General features: G+C 37.8%; 1 protein-coding gene across 1 annotated transcript in view; it reads right to left on the reverse strand.

Moving 5' to 3' along the window:
* Nucleotides 1-18,408, reverse strand: part of LOC131156995 (uncharacterized) — a 39,028-nt gene extending 20,620 nt beyond the window's left edge. The window contains exons 1-7 of the mRNA XM_058110803.1: nt 17,764-18,408; nt 14,113-14,178; nt 13,645-13,825; nt 13,232-13,428; nt 7,703-7,753; nt 7,519-7,610; nt 7,310-7,383 (exon numbers count right to left, since the gene is read on the reverse strand). Coding sequence (XP_057966786.1) covers nt 7,310-7,383; nt 7,519-7,610; nt 7,703-7,753; nt 13,232-13,428; nt 13,645-13,825; nt 14,113-14,178; nt 17,764-18,087 — 985 coding nt within the window. The 5' untranslated portion in view covers nt 18,088-18,408. The remainder of the gene's footprint in view (nt 1-7,309; nt 7,384-7,518; nt 7,611-7,702; nt 7,754-13,231; nt 13,429-13,644; nt 13,826-14,112; nt 14,179-17,763) is intronic.
* Nucleotides 18,409-18,952: the final 544 nt, after the last annotated feature.

An 18,952-nucleotide genomic window follows, 5' to 3' on the forward strand; every position in this document is an offset into this window, starting at 1 on the left:
TTCAAATGAGAGATCTAGACGTGAAGTGAAATTTCTATCTTAATTTATCTTTTTTTTTTATTGAAACAAAAGATTATTACAAGGGCTTTTGAAATTATATGAAAACTTAAACTTACGACAACATTTTATTTAACCATTCCTATATAAATTAGCTTTATTTGTATAATAAGCAATAGTTAATTGATTTACGAATTTCATTTATATCAACCCGATATGTTTAATATACATTGTCTTATGAATATGTCTAATGCACATATTATATATACAACTATTGCACCTCATACACAACATAGATGTATTTTTTTTTAATATTAGATAGGGAAAAAAGAAGGCACAACATGTGGGGACAAGGAGTCCTCCAAAAAACAAAAAAACAAAAGACAAAAAACAGAATACCACAACATGAAACTAGCAAAATTAACCTAGGAAACCCCTTTTCAAACCCTATCCATCATAATTTACTGAGCTCTTCAAATTCACTAATTCCTTTTGACCGTTCAATTTACGACTTTCACTACCATCCATGCGAACTTCATTTTCTTCAATATCACTCAACTTTAAATCCATTTTATCGAAAGATCTTGAACTTCTAAGTCCTTAGGAATTTCCTCCATGGGAGTAGGCAATATTCCATCCCTATGCTGAATATTGTTGACCAAACTGCCATTTTCAAAAATAGAAACTCCCTCCAGACCTTCCAACAAGGGAGGATGAACATAAGATAAATCCCCCACTTCATTGCAAGAATCAAAAACGTACCCATATTGTTTCCAAATCTCATCCAAGTTTGTTGCCTTGCTCAAATTTTTTTATAAGATCCCTCAATCAAAGATTGACATTTCTAGAGTGGCGGGGCTAGCATTAATTTGGGTGCTAGGGAGCTAGAAAGCTACAAAACCTTGGGTGTGTTGCATATCTCTCGAGTGGCCACTTTCTTATCTTGGTCTCCCTCTTAGGGGAATCCAAAATCCTTGGCCTTTTAGGGCATATTTATCTCTCAGGGGTCACATCATACTCATTAGAGCTTCACTCTCCAAGATTCCTATCTAATTCCTTTCTCTTTTTAAAGTGCCCCTAAAGGTGGCTATGGTCTAAGAGAAGCCTATGTGTGATTTTTTTAGGTTGAGTTTTGGGGAGAATAAGAGGGACATTAGCTAGGAGGTTGTCCACAAATCTGAAGGACAATCGGGGCTTATAAATGTAGTTTCCAAAAATATCTCCCTAATAGGTAAATGGTTAGAATTAATTTTAAGCTCCATTTAAATGGGTGGAAGACTAGAGGAAACGGTATTTTTCCCTCATGCATGCCCCTATCCTAGGTAGCATATCAATTCTTTCCTCTCACTCATTTCAAAGTGAATAATAGGAATTTTTGGGAGGATGTTTGGGTGCAAGATGTTTTTTAGGTGCCTCGATTGTTCAAACTTTCTACTCTTGCAATGCACCTATTAACTCATTCTTCTCTTCTAAGTGGGCTATTCTTTTGTGGCATTACCATTTTTTCTAGATATCTCAACAAAAAAGAATTTCAAGAGCTTACCACATTGCTTTCTATGTTGGACCATTCCACTCCTTACAATATGGCGGATAAGAGACTCTAGAAGGGTGATTTGAACTTCTTATGTCACATGGTGATTAGAAGTAAATTTGAGCTCCATGTAAATGGATGGGAGACTAGAGGAAGTGGTATTTTTTTCTTTCATGCATGCCCATGTCCTAGGTAGCATATCAATTCTTTCCTCTCACTTATTTCAAAGTGAATAATAGGAATTTTTGGGAGGATGCTCGGGTGCATGATGTTTCTAAGGAGCTAAAGGTGCCTCAATTGTTCAAACTTTCTACTCTTGCAATGCACCTATCAGCTCATTCTTCTCTTCCAAGTGGGGTATTCTTTTGTGACATTACCATTTTTTCCAAATATATCAACCAAAAAAAAGTAAAAAAAAGGTTGAAGAGCTTACCAAATTGCTTTCTATGTTAGACCATTTTGCTCCTTACAATATAGAGGATAAGAGACTCTAGAAGGGTGATTCCTCTGTGTTGTTCGCATCTAAATCATTTTTATAACATCTCCCAAAACCCCCTTCCCCTCTTTCTTTCCCGCGGAGCCAAATCACTTGGAAGGCTAAGGTTCCCTCAAACCTTCGTCTCGACTCTACCATTAGATAGAATTAATACACATGACATGTTGCAGATAAGAAGGCCTTACATGTCTCTCAATCCCAACATGTGCTTGATGTGTGGCAAGTCCAACAAAACGAATACCCACTTGTTTCTTCATTGTAAGGTGGCATTGTACCTTTTGAATGCTCTCCTTTTGTATCTCAAAGAAGCATGAGTAGCGTCTCCAAATGTGAGATATTTTCTGCTAACAAGCCATACAAGTTTCAATTCAAGAAATAAAGAACTCATTCTATGGAGGGCAATTTTGCAATCATTTGGACTCATTGGCTGAGAGGAATGGGGAAAGTTTTGGAGGCGCACATCTTGCCCACATTCATCATGAGATAGAGTGGTATTCTTGGCTTCATTTTGGACCCATTCTCTTGGCTTCTTTTGGGGATTATTGTTGTCCAATCTTCAAAGGTATTGGAAGGCAACTCTTTTGTCATCGTGTTAGTTGTTGATCGTTGTTCTATGCGGAAACTTTGTCCTACTACCTTTTTTTTTTGTACTTTCTAACAAGAAAAAGAGTATCCCAAGCCACAAGGCTACCCTGAGGGTAGGGGGACGGTCATTATAGCGTACGCAGCCTTACCCTGCTTTTACACAAAGAGGTTGTCCCCTTGGACTCGAACCCATGACCGGTCGATCACAACGGAGCAACCTACGGTTGATCCAAGGCCCACCTTTTTTTTTGGTGCTTTGTCCTCGTTACTAATATTTTTTCTTCTATTATCTAAAAAGGAATATAAATATATATATATATATATATATATATATATATATGAACATTCTATATGCTATATTTCTTTATATTTATGATTTCATATATTAAACTTCACTTACTATCAACAAAGTAGTCAAAAGTAGCAAATGCATGCATGTTCTGCTCAATAGGTAGAACTTAGAAGCAACTAAAGCACCCAAATACCATCCAACACTTGTAGTATATGTTATGTTTAAATCAAAATTTATGAAAATTCATTTAAAGCATTAGTATGTAGAATTATAGGATCAAACCATGTGAATATATATGTTTTTAATAAGTTTGCTAATGCAAAAAATTAAAAAAATAATTCACAAACATGGTGTCCATTACCTGTTATGTAACATCTGCAATAGCTGCAACCTTTACACCGCAACAGTTACTTTTAAGTGGAGCGCTATTGTTTTTTAGAACTCCTACTCATCACTTTGTCTGAAAAAAAAAAAACCCCAATTTACCCTATCATAAGCCTCCTTGAAGTCCTACTTAAAGATTAAACCCCTCCCCCTCACATCCTCTACCACCACGTTAGCAACCAACACAACATCTAAAATCTGCCTACCTAATGAAACTAGATTGAGTAGTGGTCACTATAACTCCCAAAACCTCACACAACCTATAAGACCTTAGAAAGAACCTTGCAAAGGCTAGTGGCCAGGCTACTAGGACTAAAATTTCTCACACTTGTAGATCTCTCTTACCTTCATATTAGGGTTAAAAAAAGTAGCAGTCACACTTTTACCCACCACTCATTTCTATGGAATTCCTCCTCCTCGCATTAGCCACTCTATAAAAAAAAATCACCCAATTTTCTTGAAAAAAGGTCATCTTAAAATCGCCAGGGCCCAAGGGCTTTCTCCATGCATACCTCAAATACTTTTCTTTTTTATTTTAATGCTTGAACTTCAAAAGGCCTCTCAAGCTACTGATTTGAGCTCCCCTCAATGAGACCAATCAAAGCCATCCAACAACAACCTACTCAGACAATCCAACAAATGCTCATAGAAGTTCGTATCTCCACTCTGATCTAAGTATGAGGCCTACCTATGTTCCCAGGATATAACTCCAATTTCCTGATAAAATTTTCCGTCCTCCTTCCATTAGCCACTCTATAAAAAAAAAAAATCCCAACTTACAATCCCTTCTCTAATCCACTTAATCCTCTGTTTATAGTGTCAATTCATGTCCTCCCTCAATAACAAAACCTATGCATAATTACTAAGAATAGAGCTTCTAGCCCTAGCCTCCTCATCTAACAGGGGGAAAGAAACACTGCTCTAGCCTATCCAAGCCAACAAGTTCAAAAAAAAATGTTACTTTTAGCCTCTTTTTCATTTCCAAAAACCTCTCTACTACAACTTCATATTCACATACTTCAGTTTTTTAATCAATTTAAACCCCTCCTACCTTGGACCTGACACGCCCTGCACACTCTCCTTCAACAAGGGTGTGTCAGCCACATGTTCTTGAATCTAAAATGGGCAATCCCATTGCATTGGGTTAAAATCTAAAAGCATGGGACAGTGATTTAAAACAAGCCTAACAAGGGTCTCCTGCACTACAAATGGAAAAGTGTCTTCCCACACATTAGTTACTAGGCATCCCACAATATGTAAAGAAGCACGTCTGACTCTCAACACTATCCGAAATAACAGCCACTTGCTAAATGAAGTATCCCTAAGCCCACAGTTCTGTATAAAGAAGTCAAACTCACTCATAATACTAGAGACCCTAGGCCATCCCCCAAGTCTCCCTAAAAGTTCGCAAAACGTTGAAATCACCCCCAACCACCCACTATAAACTACACAAAGCAAAATCACTAACTCATCAAAAAAAGAGTAATGAGGTGAATTCAGACCACGAAATTGATGTAAAGCAGCACTATTTGAAACCTTTAAGATCAAGAAAAATCAATGGAGAAAGAGATCCCACTAGACAATGCTTAATAGAAGCTATCCATGTGTTCTATATCACAATTTGACCCTAGATGTCAAGGTTTATCTCATTAACTAGTTCCTCCACCATTCCCCTCTTGCTAACTCCCTTAATCTCCAAATATTCCAAGAAAGGATCTTTATTCCACACTATTAAGAACCCCCGAGGAACTACCTCCATTGTCATAATTAAATGACAAAGCTAAAATATTCAATTCCCTGCTCAAATTCTTTGCTTTGTTCTTATATTCAAGCTCCTCTACCTCAATCTAACTCTCTCACCGGTCACCACTAGGATTCACCAAAGACCAATCCAACTCGTTTAAGAGATATCCCTCTTATCCTCTAAAAGGTACACAATTTTGAAAGACACTTTATTGGTTAACTCCTTATGGCCAACAGTGTCATAAAGTTGTTTGAGACAACATCAAACCTTGGAGAAAAATTTGTAAGTAAAATTGTTTACCTATTGGGAAGAGCCATGTTGGAGAATAATTAAGAAGAACTGGGTTAAGGGATTATTGGGTTTAATTAGTAGTTTATTATGTATTTAGTTTAATTAGTATAATATTATGTGTATTTTAGGGGCTTGTTTGTAATATTTGTGTAAAGTAGGAATATGTTTGTAATTCATGTAGTTTTAGGGGTATGTGTGTAATTTTATGTGTTTAGACTTTCTTATGAACAGTGTGTGAAAGCTATGTTGTAAGTTAGTTATTAATGAAGATGGTGACCAGTTTGTGACAACCTTTTCTAAGCATTGCCATGCAAGCCCCTAGTAGGCTTGTTTGCCCTACAACCACCTGCAAAGTGCCTTAGCTTGGGGTGACAGGGGGTTGAAAACTTTTAGGCAGTTATTGCTTGTTTGTCACCCTTAAAACCAATAAAAATAAGAGCTTAATCAAGCCTGCATCAATGGCATTGGATAAAATTTCCAGTTTCACCTCCATGCACGATTTACTTATCAACAATTTGGTTCCTCTTTACCAGAAAAACAGTGGAGTGACGATGCACCCATTTGCACATACATATAAAGATCATGTGACAAACTTCAATAGGAATAGAACTCTCTCTCTCTCACTTACACACACACAGAAACACTCAATTATTAGTTTGTTTATGTAAGTGGGAGAGAGAAGCACTCACTTGCAAACAGATGGATTTTCCTACTTCCCTTTTTTTCTTCAGAGGACAATTCAGCAGTTGCTACCATTTTTCATGTTCCAACAGGAAAGGAACAATTTTTTTATTTTTTTTTTTGGATAACGTCCGGGTGTCCCCAACTGGCATCTACCAGGTTACCCTGGGATGCATCACAGCCGGGACTAATCCCCACGCCCCACAGAACCCACCACAAGACCCTGCAGGGAAGGAAAGGAACAATTTTTTCTTTATGTTAAGAGTTGCATTAGAGGAAGAACTCGTAAATCCCCATCAAATGGGTCATAACTTGATTACTTGATCAACTTGAATAGTTGATTCTCATTAGCATCAAAAGCAAATTATATAAATTTCTTATTCTTTGTATTTGGGATCTCCAAGAGACCATGCAATAATTAGGTATTTTTAGGTGGTAGAACTGAAGAAAGTTTTCAACCATTGGCACTTGGCACCCAAAAAAGTTCATTTCTCAATTAGAGATACCACATAACTTATTTGTTATATATTATTTGTTTGACTTACTATGTCTCCCAAGCATTAAAAACAGAACCCTCCAAGTGGTGGTGTCTTTACTGAAACCAAGCCATATTTAGGATTAAAAATGAAATGCTCTTTATTTATCATAACAACAACAAAGCCTTAACTGTCCCTCTAGGTGGGTTCAGCTCACTTCAGCTAAATGAATCCTTTTCCACCAATCTGCAAAATCTCGGGTATGTACATGAATCATTTCTCTTTGTTTATCATGTGCCCTTCAAATTTTAGTTAGCTTCAATTTCATGATTAGTGCAAACATCTGTCATTCATAAATGCTTCAGTCCAATCAATTGATGTCTTTTACAATTTATTTGTACTTTTCAGTCAATTTATCCAAATAAAACAGAATAAATAAAAGGTTCCATGATTTTTATAGTAGCACTAACACCTTGTACACCAAAAACTTCTCTTTCATCTTTAGTCAATCACATAATTAACTTCTTGACACTGTATAGACATTGACCATGCACGGCAATAACTTCCACTTAAGTGTGTAACGGAACGAATCCAGTGTGATTTCAATACCACCAGGCAACAAGAAGCTATGATTCCCATGAATGACAAGCCATGAGAACAATATGCACGCACCCAAACACGCACAAATTGCAAGCAAGCTCACATGCTTGCACCCCTAAAGGGCAAGTGGGGAGGTGGCAGTGGGTGAGCTGGGAGAGAGGCCTTTTTCAGAATAAAGGAAACACCATCTCTTGTTCTGACTTAAAGGGATTGAATATAGTTACCAACTTACCATGCTTGTGGTCATGTTCATGATGATGGTGGTGGTGGTCATGGTCGTGTTCAGCATGGATAGCACTCTCAATCCTGGGCAAAGTGCAATAAATATCAATATAATACAATGCAAAAACACAAACATTTGTCGTAAATCAGCTGCAGCCATAAAATAATTTTTCTATTCTTTTGCAGACGCAGAAATTGAATCTCTTTAGGAAATATAACCTCTCCAAATCGAAGCCTCCAATACCAAGTACATAATCCAAGTCCACTTTTCCAAACTCTGTCCGCTTTAGATAAGCCATCTGATTTATGTTCTGTTTCAGCAACAGTACCATGGCCCATTTCAAATATAGAAACTTAAGAAGCTTAAAAAATAACTAATTAAGTACCGAAGCATTACACCAACCTTTATCTGCTGGACCAAAGAAGCAATTTCTGGCTCGCTAACAAGGTCAGTCTAGCCAGAGTTACACAAAGTGGGAGCGGGCGCGAGTGCATGAGCATAGAGAGATGCAGATGAGTAAAGGTTAGAAGCGTCAAGGAAGTGCCTATGTATGTAATCTATAAAATATATAGAAAAAAAAAATGTGTCTGAAACCATAAAATATAAGCTAACAAATAAAATTTTCAAAAAAAAAACATGACTGACCCCAACATGTAAACTAAATAAGTATGCAAGTGTAATTCTAGTTGGTGCTTAAGAGGAGTTTTTATGTGATTAGGTCTACTAATGAAATATTGGGAGGCTCTAGGATCACTTGAGGAGCTCTGACTTGTTTATCAAGGATTGCAGTTTTGAGATATTCCTCTTTCAAATGCTCAATTCACTTGGGTTGCTGCTGGTAATAGGACCGTGGCTACTAGGATTGTTAGATGTTTGTTCACTAGAGACTGGGAGGATGTTTTCCCTAGTTTATCTCAAGAATTGCTTCCTAAAGTCATCTCAGATCAGATCACTCCCCCATAGTGCTTGAGTCCAATCCTATGAAGCGGGGCCCAACTCCATTTAGATTTGAAAATATGTGGTTCACACCTTCTGCCTTTCATGTCTTGGCTAAGAAGTGGAGTGAGTGAAATGTTCAACGTTGGGGAGAGTATTGTTTTATGAGGAGATCTAAGTTTGTAAAAGAAAACTCAAAATTTGGAATGTAGTCTTTGGCAATGTGCATACTAGGAAAAGAGACATTTACAGGAGATAGTGGTGATAGATTAGAGGAAGAAGGTCCCCTTTCAGATGAATCAGCTGTTAGAAGAGTTCAATTGTCAAATGAGCTTGATCAAGTTCTTTTGTGGGAGGAAGTGAGTTGGAGCCATAAGACTAGAATGAGACAGGTTAAAAAGGGGGGTTGTAATATGAGGTGTTTTCAGATGGTGGCAAGTGGTAGGAGAAGAAGGAATTTTATTAAGGAATTAGAGGATGATAGGAAGTGAGGATTCTGGCTGTACTGCAGGAATGATTGCTGATTTTTATAAGAACCTGTTTCCATAGGATGTTCAGGGTAGGGCTACGATTGAGCAATTGAATTGGTACCTATTCCAGTGTGAAATAGCAGTGTGGCTTGAGAGGCCTTTAAAGAAAGATGAGATTGGGGGTGTAGCATTCTGAGATGAGAGAGAAAAGCCTCCGAGGTTGGATGGGTTTACAATGGCTTTCTTTTAGGATTGCTGGGATCTTTTGAAGAAAAACCCTTATAAGAGTTTCTTTTAAAGACTTTTTGCTAATTTAGTTATGCGTAGGAACATTTTCATATATAGGGGAAAAAATCGATTTTATTGAGGAGAAAAGGAAGTACAAAAAGGAGCAGAAGAAATCCTCCTTAGAAGAGGGAGGGCAAAGAAGAAAACATATCAAAACAATACTACCAGCCAATCACGATGTAAATATGAAAAAGATAGCCCTCTGAAACAACCAGCTGCAAAAGCCCACAATGAAGCCATATATTGAATCCTGTCCAAGTGCATAGACCAAAGACATTTTCTTCCCCTGAATATACAATCATTAAGTTCCAGCAATATTGATGTAGGACAAGTAACAGAATTTAGATATAGAGGGAGAATTGAGAGAATTAGGGGAGAGGAAGAAGAGGAAGAAGCAGAAGCAACAGCAGGAGGAGGCAAAGATGGGGAAGGAAGAAGAAGACAAAAGGAAGAAGAACCCTGCAGGAGAGAGAGACAGATAGACAGAGAGACAGAAAGAGGGAAACTGCAACAATCTGATTCAAAACAGTGACTGCATGAACTTGCGTGTCCAGCACTTAAACCATTACTAGTACTAACACATATTTACAAAAATAACCCTAACCCTACAAAGTGCAAAACTACAAAATAGCTAAGTCACTAAATTATACAAAGAGGTCCTCGTACAATCACTATTTCCTAAACCTTCTTAAACCTGGGCCTAAAATACGTGTCCCAAATGGGTGGCCTATGGGATGTAGATAGTCCCCCATCGTTCTCCCACAGCTGAAAGGAACTCTGTTCTGCAGAGTGGAACTGATTCCAGAAAATCAAGAGATCTATCATGGACATCATCCTCGGCAAGCCATGTATCATCCAAACTGGGACAACTTCTCCGCTGAACCAAGTAGAGACGAAATCAACCATGAGGAGACGTCACAAACTCATCATCCAAGATAGACCCCACTGTTTCCTGTGGTTGAGAAATAGAGGGAGGTTGAGGAGCTGCTGAACTTGCATGAGCATCAGGTCGCAAACCAAGAGGCTCAAAAGTGCCTTGGTAAGATGTCAAATCCTCTACATTAAGAACTAGACTAATGGTCATATAAGCAGGCAAATCAAGAAAACATGCATCAGGTCCCAAGTCTTTTAAGGATGAGGAAAGGGCCAATGGCACAACCATGGAGCTTTTGAAATGAATTTCTTGGGTAGCTTTCAGGTCTTATGTGAACCATGACACTGTCACCTATATTAAACTCTCTAGCTCTAAGATGCACATATATAGCAAGTTTATAATCCATATTAATCATAGCAAGTTTTTGCCTAACCTCAGCATGCAACTCATGAATGTGATGAACAATAGGCTCAGCAGGCTCAAAAATACAGGCATCATCTAGTGGCAAAGGAATGAGATCAATTGGTGCACAGGGTTTTAACCATAGTTGTTAAAAGCACGCCTCCTAAGCGCAAGGCGCAGACAGGCGAGGAGGCCAGCGCCTCATCCCATGCAAGGCGAGGCAACCTATAAGAGGTGAGATGAGGCGAAATGAGGCACATCGGGGCGTCAGGAAACCTGAGGCGCGCCTTGAAATTTTTGAGCCTGTTAAATAAAGAAATAGCCAAAGGCCCTTCGCAACAAAGCCCTAGCCCTCATTCGATTCGAACCAACAACGCCCTAGCCCTCTTCAACCCTTTAGCTTCTACTACCACGCCTTTGGTTTCCTCGTCTGATGATCATATTTCCCATAGCTATTCGGAAAGGTAAACGCACATGTACCCGACATCCCATTTCCAATTGTGTTATGACTTCTTATCACCCTCCTATTATTATTTTGTCACTGTTCTATCATCTACTACCCTTCCTAAATTTGTTCCCGAAGCCTTAGCCCACTCTGGGTGGAGGAATGCTATGGCTGAAAGATGAATGCTTGACAGGACAATGCCACTTGGGACTTCATATCTCTTCCTCCTGACAAGTCTATGGTTGGTTGTCATTGAGCATACACTATGAAAGTCAACCCTGATGGTTCTGTGGCACGTCTAAGGGCCCATCTTGTTGCTAAGGGGTATACTCAAGTGTATGGTTTCGATTCTTTTGACACCTTTTCTCCGCTTGCCAAACTTACATCAATGCGTCTATTCATCTCCTTGGCTACTACTTGTCACTGGCCTCTACATCAATTAGATGTAAAGAATGTCTTCTTGCATGGTGATCTTGAGGAGGAGGCTTATATCAAGCAACCACCTGAGTTTGTTGCTCAGGGTGAGTCAAGCATAGTGTGTCGGCTCATGAAGGCACTACATGGTTTAAAACAATCTCCCGAAGCATGGTTTGGTTGTTTCAATACAATAGTACTTGAGTTTGGTCTTCGACAATGCGCAATGAATCACTATGTTTTATCATCTTACTTCTTCGGGTAGTATCCTTCTTGTTGTTTATGTGAATGATATTGTTATTACAGGTGATGATGATAAAGGCATTCAGAGTCTCAAACTTTTTCTACAGACTAAGTTTCAAATAAGATTTGGGACCATTTAAATATTTCTTGGGTAGCATCTCATATGGGAATTGTTTTGTCACAAAGGAAGTATGTCTATTGGATGAAACTAGATTGTTGGGATCCAAACCGATTGATGCACCAATGGATCCTAACAAGAAGATAATGTTGGATATGGGTGATTTGCTACCTAATCCCAGACAACACCAAAGACTTGTTGGAAAGTTGAATTATCTCCCAGTCACTCAGTCAAATATATCTTTTGCAACAAGTGTTGTGAATCAATTTGTAGATTCTCTAAGGACAAGTCATTGGGACGCAGTCATTCGCATCTTGAGATATCTCAAAGGTGCACCTAGAAGAGGTCTTTTATATCATGATCAGGGTCACACTTATATTCATGGATATGCAGATGCTGATTGGGATGGATCGCCTTCCAACCAGAGATCCACAACTAGATACTAATATACTATATCTTGGTTGGTGGTAATTTGGCTTCTTGGAAGAGTAAGAAACAAACTATGGTGGCCAGGTCAAGTGCTGAATCATAATATGGAGCTATAGCTCACACTACTTGTGAACTTGTCTGGTTGAAGAACATGTTTGAAGAATTGGGTTTTTCACATCCTCACCCTATGAAGTTGATGTGTGATAATCAAGTTGCTCTTCATATTGCCTCCAACTCGGTCTTTCATAAGTGGACGAAATACATTGAAGTTGATTGTCACTTTGTTCAGGAGAAACTTGTGCAGAAGCTCATTACTACTGCTTATCTAAAATCTTATGTGCAACTTGCTGAGTAAGGGTATTATTGTCATTAGTTTGTATTTGATTTGTATTATAAATAGAGGGAGAGACCTATCTTCAAGTTAGGTCATTCATTTTAATCAAAATCTCAACACAGGTGAACAGCGCTTGCTATTTCTGCAATTTCTAAACTTTGAATGGCTGCGTGGTGATCGGGGTTTGCTCTAATGCCAATTTGACGCAGGACAAGTTACAAGATTTGGATATAGAGAGAGAATTGAGAGAAGCAGCAGGAGGAGGAGGACAGAACCATAACAGAGATGGGGAAGGAAGAAGAAAAATAAGGAGCTGGTGGGAGAAAGAGGGAGAGAGAAAAAGCCTGCAGGAGAGAGAATGAGAGAGAAAGACAGAGGGAAACTGCAACAATCTGATTCAAAACAACAATTGTACATCAACTTGCATGTCCAGCACTTCAACCACTACTACTAATAACACATATTTACAAAAATAACCCAACTAAACACATAATTACAAAATACTAAAGTAAGTCACTACATAATACAAAGAGGTCCTCATACAAAACACTATTTCCTAAATAAAGAAAATTCTGTCATGATTGGAGCAAGGTTCTATCAAGGTATTATATAAGCCAAAAATCAATGTCCAAAGACCGAGGTTCTTGAAATTACAGGTCAACCACCAGCTTTAATTAGTAGAAATTTGAGCTTGGGAGTTAATGTTCTACATATGAATTAAATGTATTATCCTATATTCTAGAAGAAATTGTAGAACTTCTCAACTACAAAGTCCTGCACAGAAACAGGCTAAGAAACCCAATAATGAGTTTTGTAGCATGAGGAGGATTTTTAAGAGCCAACCCGCATTCCTTGCGATAGCACTTCCAGGCCACCCATGAACTTCTCAAATGGAAAACTATCAAAAAAAAAAACAAAATCGATACAAATAACATTATTGGGATAATAGAGGTCAAAGACTATAATAATCAAACATACCTTGTTCACTATAATACGGTCAGCATAAGCAATTTGCTCCACAGCCTCATTGGCTGTTCCATTTTGTTTAATCGCATCCAAGTGGAATCGAGCATGTTTAGCATCAACCAAAGTGACAACACCATCCAATTTGACATCATTGAATACATTATCCTCAGCATAAAATGTCTGAATAATTGGCGCTGGGTTTGCCAATCCTATAAAGTTGCAAATCAAACACATAAGGAAGAATTAAAACAAAGAAGAACTAGCTACAACTATTTCCTATTCAAATCCAGAAAATTAATATTGGATCAGCATCATGCTTTAAGACTTAAAACAGAAACACATCCATCAAGAGAGAATGAGGGAGGGAGGGGTCATCTCCATAACATGTGAACAATGCATAACTCACTTGTGAACGGAAATATTACCTGTGGTCTCTATTACAATATGATCAAATTTCCCTTTCTTTTTATTTACCAGTTCTGAAATCATCCTTACTAGATCACCCCTCACTGTGCAACAAAGACAACCATTGTTGAGCATAACTATGTCCTCCACTCCAGTATTTTTCGCAGCAACAAGAGAACCATCAATGTCTACTTCACCATACTGAAATTTGACAGAAGGGCACAAAATTATACACCAATACATAACCTTTCGAAAAATTACCCTCCATAAGCACAAAACACCAGTGAAGAAATCATCAACAAAAAATGAGGGGAAAAAATCGAAAACAAAAAAAAAAAACAAAAACAAAAAAACAGAGCATAGAAATCATCATATCCATGTCAGCAAAGCGACAAACACTAGTCAATTCTAACTTTTCCTTTGATAATGGGGTTGTCAAAAGAAGTTCATCAACATAACTAACAAACAGCTAAGGATTCAACCCCTACCTCATTCTCGATCACTGCTATACGCTTTCCATGATCCGCAGTCAAAATATGATTGAGTAATGTTGTCTGTTCAACAATAGATAAACATATCAACATCATTAACTATGTCAGAACAAGATCTACCAGAACTACTCCTATTTAAAACACCGTTGAAAACCAAGGTATAGTCCCAAGAGGGAGGGTGAATTGGGTTATTAAAATTTTCTTTTAATTCTTTTTAAGATTCTTAACCTCTTGTTGATTTAACAATTACACAACAAATACTTAAAGCAATATTCAATCCACAACCATATACCAACAAAGTAACCAATACAACACAAGTACTTAAACAATCAGCCAATCAATCAACCAAAGTATTCAACCCACAAAATTCAATATTTAGCACTTTACCGATTCTCAGCTTTTGCAGCCCTATGTATATGAAATTTATTTAAGCCCTGTGGTTAATGCAAGCCCTGTGGATAATTGATTTCTCAATATGAAGCACAACACTCTTTCCAAGAATTTAGACTTTAAACAAACTCTCAGTTAATAAGTCTTGGGTGTTGAATCAATAAATGTACTCCCTTACGGTTTCTGCAACTTATTGATCAACCAACATACTCCCTTTCGGTTTCCGCAATCCTAAAAACAAATTAAACTTAAGTTTATTTAATATCTAATCCACGTAGTGTATATGATTAAGAAATTTAAAACATCCACACAGTTTATATATGCTGAAAGTAAAGAGAGTGACACCGGATTTTTACAAGGTTCGGCTTATCCCAAGCCTACGTCTTCGCCTTTGGCAAACCACCAAAGGATTCACTAAATCAGTTCCTTTTTAGGCGGAACAACACCGTTACACACTCCTTCAGTAGGCTAGAGCCCGCCTCTCCAAGTGATACCCCTCGGTCACTCCTTCAATTAGGTTAAAGTTGCACCTCTCCAAGCGATACCCCACACTTGGTCAACGATTCGAACACCTCGAATCGTCCAAGAACTACAAAAAATATGAAGTAAACAACGCGTACAAGAACACTCTCAAAATAGAGCTGATTAGTACAAATTCAGCACTATATACTTCAACAATTTAAATATCAATATGAAATAGAATTGAAACTCAAGTAAAGAGATCACCAAGGGTTCTTTAGTGAATGAGAAAACTCAGTATTAGAACCATAGGTTGATGTTTCAGTAACAATTCAGATGAATTCCCCCAGCAAGAGTATGAGCAATAGAGAACTTTGAGAGAGATTGAGAGTTTGAATACAAGTATGTTGTATGATTGTCTTGGTTATTAATTTATTGGGGTTAAGGGATTATTTATAGACTTTTTACGATTAGTTTCCTTGTTCCTCAAGTTACTTGGAGTGTCCACCAAGTTTTTATAACGTTCATATTTGAAAAACTAATTTTTAAAATTTTCCCGTTGAAGTTTAAAATTCAAATTCCCGTAGAGTCAGTCAGCTCGACAGGCAACTGGGTAGTTCATTTCTCAACGTCAGTCGGATGGACAGGCGGCTGAGACCTTTCTGTTTGCCAAAACTAAGTTCCATTAATTTGTCAGTCGGTTGGCTCAATCACGTTCAAAATGGTTAGTCGGCTGACTGATCTCAGTTCAAATTGTCAGTCGGCTGGACAGTTATTCATTCTTGGTGTTTGTCAGTCGACTGGCCAATCTTAGTGTATTCTAGTCAGTCAGCTGACCAGTCCCATTTTCTGAAAAACTTTCATTTTTTTATTTTTTAAACCTTTTGTTATTTGAAAAACTTTAATGTGACTTTTCAAAAACATTTTCTAGGGTTTTGAAAAAACTTGGTCTCTAAGTCTTTACATCCTAATGAGCTTCAAAAATATTTCAAAAGATATTTAAAATATGAAGTACTTACATAAAGACTTCTAGGACTTTGGACATTCTTGGTGCTTGAGTCTTTATGCTTGTTTTTTTAGCTCTGTTGCTTTGCTTTTCTTTGACTCTCTTGCTTTACTTTTCTTTGGTTCTCTTGTCTTCATGCTTTAAGCTTTAAGCACTTTCTTTTTATCATGATCTTCAAGCTTTAATAGATATCATCTTTGCATCCATACTTTGACTCATCTTTGTGATCATGTATTCTCATTCTTAAATCCTGAAATATCATTACTCAACCAAATATGTTAAGTTTCACTTGTTTGTTAGCATCAAAACGGGATATTAAGCCTTGTAAGGCCAACAACCGTTACTAGGAAGTAACATATGGAGGAACATGAGAACATAAATAGCCCCTGTGGGCGCAAAATTTTTAAGATTCATTCACAAGGCACCACATCGGCATAAAATTCTCAATATCTCTCGAAGAAAATGAAAATGGATGATGAAAAATTGTGCTATATTTGCAGTTTTTTAGGGGTTGTGAAAGGAACACAATACATGTATATTTGTAGGGAAGAAGCTACCATGTTGGTTAGTGTGGAAAAAGATTCTCTTTATGAATTCTTTATGGCATATGGACTATGGAAATTTCAAGGGAATATGTGTTTCAGAAGTTTAGCGCAATTGGAAGTCTCTTCTTAGGACATCTTGAGTTTTTTGTCATTGTTTATTTTTGCAATTTTCTTTTTGGTTTTCTTGAGGATTATCATACTTCGTTAAGGAGACGTCCTCTCTCCTGTGTCTAAATTCTATCTTTATCTAATGAATTCCTTTTTCTATAAAAAACAAAAAAAAAAATTGCAACTATTGAAGCCACTTTAAAAAAAAATGGATAAGAAAAATGTATTAACAGCTATCCAAAAGGGTAAAGGGGGGGCAACAAGATGTCTTCCTAAAAACCAAAAGTAGACATGAGAAAACAAACAGAGAAATACAATAATGCTGCCTCCAATTCCATGACCAGATCAGCCAGTGGCATACAACAAAAAAAACCCAAAGGATGAGCCCAAAAAGAGGCCAATTGTACACTGCTCTATCCTACAAAAAACAAGGACAGTAATACAATCCTTGAAAATTCTCAAATTCCTCTCAATTCATAAGGTTCACAAAATAGCAAAAACTGCATTGCACCAAAGCCACTTTTTTTTCCTGATAGCATAGCCACTTAAAAAATTAACAACTAAAGCTTGCCACAACCTTAACATGGCAGTAAAATGTAGAGGCTCGTAGGTTTTGAAAGAAACAAACTAATTCAGCTGCAAATTAGATTTTGATAAGTTGCTTGCACTCATTTAAAGGAATCTATTATTATGGTTACTAAATCATATGCTACAATCAACTAAACGCATCACATTTTTAATTCAAACCAAGTTAAACCCTGGTGGTGTGAGCTCAGATGTGGTCCAAAATCCAAATATCACCATAACTAAATCATCAAAATGGTGCTACCCCTCCCCCCACCCCAAAGAGCACACATTTTCTCTAATCAGGAAACGCCCCATTTGAGTATGACTCGTATTGATTTCATAATACCTATCATCATGCATCTGTACGCTCTAGGATTCAACCAAACGCTACTTGTTATGTACGAGTTCTTGTCATAAGTGATAAGGGTTGTCACTTGTAAGTACTTATTTTTAAGCATTTCCAAATGGGGTCTTATCCAAATCGCACTTCAACAATGTACATACCTGTCCTTCATAACATTGAACCAACAAAAAGAAAAAAAAACAAATGAAGTACTTCAAAAAGCAAACTACCTTCCCAGAGCCCAAGAACCCGGTAATTATAGTAGCTGGAACCCGATTATCCGGAGGAATGCTAGTGGCGACGTCCGAAGTCTCACTCTCCGCCGTCGCCGTGGCAGCCACCATAAACCTCCGAGCCCCTCTTCTCCGCGAGAGCTTCGAGAACTCGGCCACGACTCTAATTCTCGGACGAATTGCAGATGTTTGAAAACTCGGCTGAATTTTGGGCCTCCATGAAAGGGGAAAACTCCTAGTTCGAGCTACAAGGAAATGGCTTGCCGGTCGCCTTGCGAGTCCCGCCAAAGTTGCGGCTATGTCCATTGAAATTGAGGCCATGGCCAGCTGTGGTGGCCGCCAAGGGGCTGTGGCCGCTATTAGTGGAGTGGAAAGGGGGTCGAGTTTTGGGGGTTTAGGCAGACAAATATAGTAGGGAGAGCTTATCCGAAATTTTTGAAGAGAGTGCCTCCTTACAATGCGCACGCAGAGACTCTAGGGACGAACCATAGTACCGAGCTCCTCGAAGCGTGACCAGTGAGGGTTTTGCAACACCAACTTAGAAAACAGATTATTCAAGAAGAACCATTAGAAGATTATTCAGAGTTGGTGGGGGCAAGGTTAAAGCTTGGCCTGCACAAAACCTTGGTCAAAATTTGCCCCTTTTTCAAGAGGACCCTTCATCAAGTTTAAATAATCAAAGTGCCAGTGAATTGGAAATTAATAAATTAAAGAATTCTTTGAAAAATAGAAGTAAGCAAAGTTAATTAAAAGGCAAAGTCCTCCAACTTTATTATTTGAAGAAAAACTTTCAAAATCTAGTATAACTTTTGATGGAACTGCTCTCTATGGTTAGAATTTAGACGATTTTATAGAATATCAAATCGCTACTTTAATCCAACAAATGGTTGTGACTGCCACGGCCTATAATTTAAAAAATAATCCAGAATTTGCAGTAGCTCATTTCCTTACACAAGGATTTAATGGATCTCTCAAAGTTTGGTGGGATAATTATTTTACTCAATATGAAAAAAATGAAATTTTTTCTGCTGTCAAAGTTAAAATAGAAGATGGTCAAGAAACTCAAGAAAATGATGCAGTTTCTTCTCTTATTTGGGCAATCCTTAGAGCCTTTATGGGGAAACCTGACAATACAACAACAATAAAACCAAGCCTTAATCTCACTAAGTGGGGTCGGCTATATGAA

Source organism: Malania oleifera, chromosome 6 (genome assembly GCF_029873635.1).
Source record: "Malania oleifera isolate guangnan ecotype guangnan chromosome 6, ASM2987363v1, whole genome shotgun sequence".
Taxonomy (NCBI): Eukaryota; Viridiplantae; Streptophyta; class Magnoliopsida; order Santalales; family Ximeniaceae; genus Malania; species Malania oleifera.